Source organism: Odocoileus virginianus, chromosome 16 (genome assembly GCF_023699985.2).
Source record: "Odocoileus virginianus isolate 20LAN1187 ecotype Illinois chromosome 16, Ovbor_1.2, whole genome shotgun sequence".
In the NCBI taxonomy this organism is placed as follows: domain Eukaryota; kingdom Metazoa; phylum Chordata; class Mammalia; order Artiodactyla; family Cervidae; genus Odocoileus; species Odocoileus virginianus.
In genome coordinates this window covers 41,135,618-41,136,565 of record NC_069689.1, presented here as the reverse complement: position 1 = coordinate 41,136,565, position 948 = coordinate 41,135,618, and the positions used below count along the sequence as shown (strand labels likewise).

Genomic DNA, 948 nt, shown 5'->3' with positions numbered 1-948 from the left:
TTACGACTCGCCTGCTTGTTTCTGCTGTTCAGTCATTTCTTTTGAAGGCAGTGGATTTTTCTCTTGCGTTTCTGTTTTATTCAGTTTCAATTTATCCAAATTCTCAACCTCAGCCATAGAGGGTTTGTCAGACATGGTTGCGGTGGGAGCTGAGCAAGCTGCAAGCGAGTGAGGTCTGGTCTATGCAGTGACTGCTGCCGAGTCTGTACAGGGTTTTTGAATGCAACCAACTCCTCATCAGTTGCCACGCATAAACCTGCAAATACTGATTACAGATTTTAAATACATCTCTAGTAGGTTCTAGGTCATCATTACTTCTGGTTTTCTTATGCTTGTATTATCAAAATGAAATGCTTTTGAAACTTTGGTTGATAATTTAAGAAAGAATAATCATCTTTCCACCATGGTTGCAAATATCTTCACTTTTAGATTAATAACACCAACTTCAATGATCAATAGAAAAACTCTTCATTACTTCTATATTATTTATTTCATCCCTGTTTCCTTTGCATAGATACCTGACTTCAGAATTTTTCCACTAAAGAAATGTGTCAAGTAGATCACGATGCACAAACATCATAAAAATTGAAAGAATACTGTCATATAATGTTTAGCCAATTAGAATGGTCCAGATTCTTGTAAAAAAATATTGTGAAATTCTTACAGTTAAATCACTAACTGGATGAAAATGCTGTATTTTCTTTTTGTCCTTATAGATGTATTGATAATCTATTTGAGAAAATTCATCTAGGATTCTGTCATCTAAAGATATATGATTTAAGATATTCTTAATATGATGAATTTCATCATTATTGGAACAATTTAGAGTGTTGCTATATATATCTTTGAGTTCATATTCTGATCCAACCAATATAAAATGTTTTCCACTAATTTCAATAAAGATCTTTAAAAAAAGTGATTACATTAAAATGTTTCCAGACTTGTTTT

General features: G+C 32.3%; 1 protein-coding gene across 1 annotated transcript; it reads right to left on the bottom strand.

The window, feature by feature from the left end:
• On the bottom strand, nt 1-135 carry LOC139038618 (thymosin beta-4-like). The gene has a single exon (XM_070477521.1). The coding sequence runs from the start codon at nt 133-135 to the stop codon at nt 1-3; it is 135 nt and encodes a 44-aa protein (XP_070333622.1).
• Between the last annotated feature and the right edge of the window lie 813 nt (nt 136-948).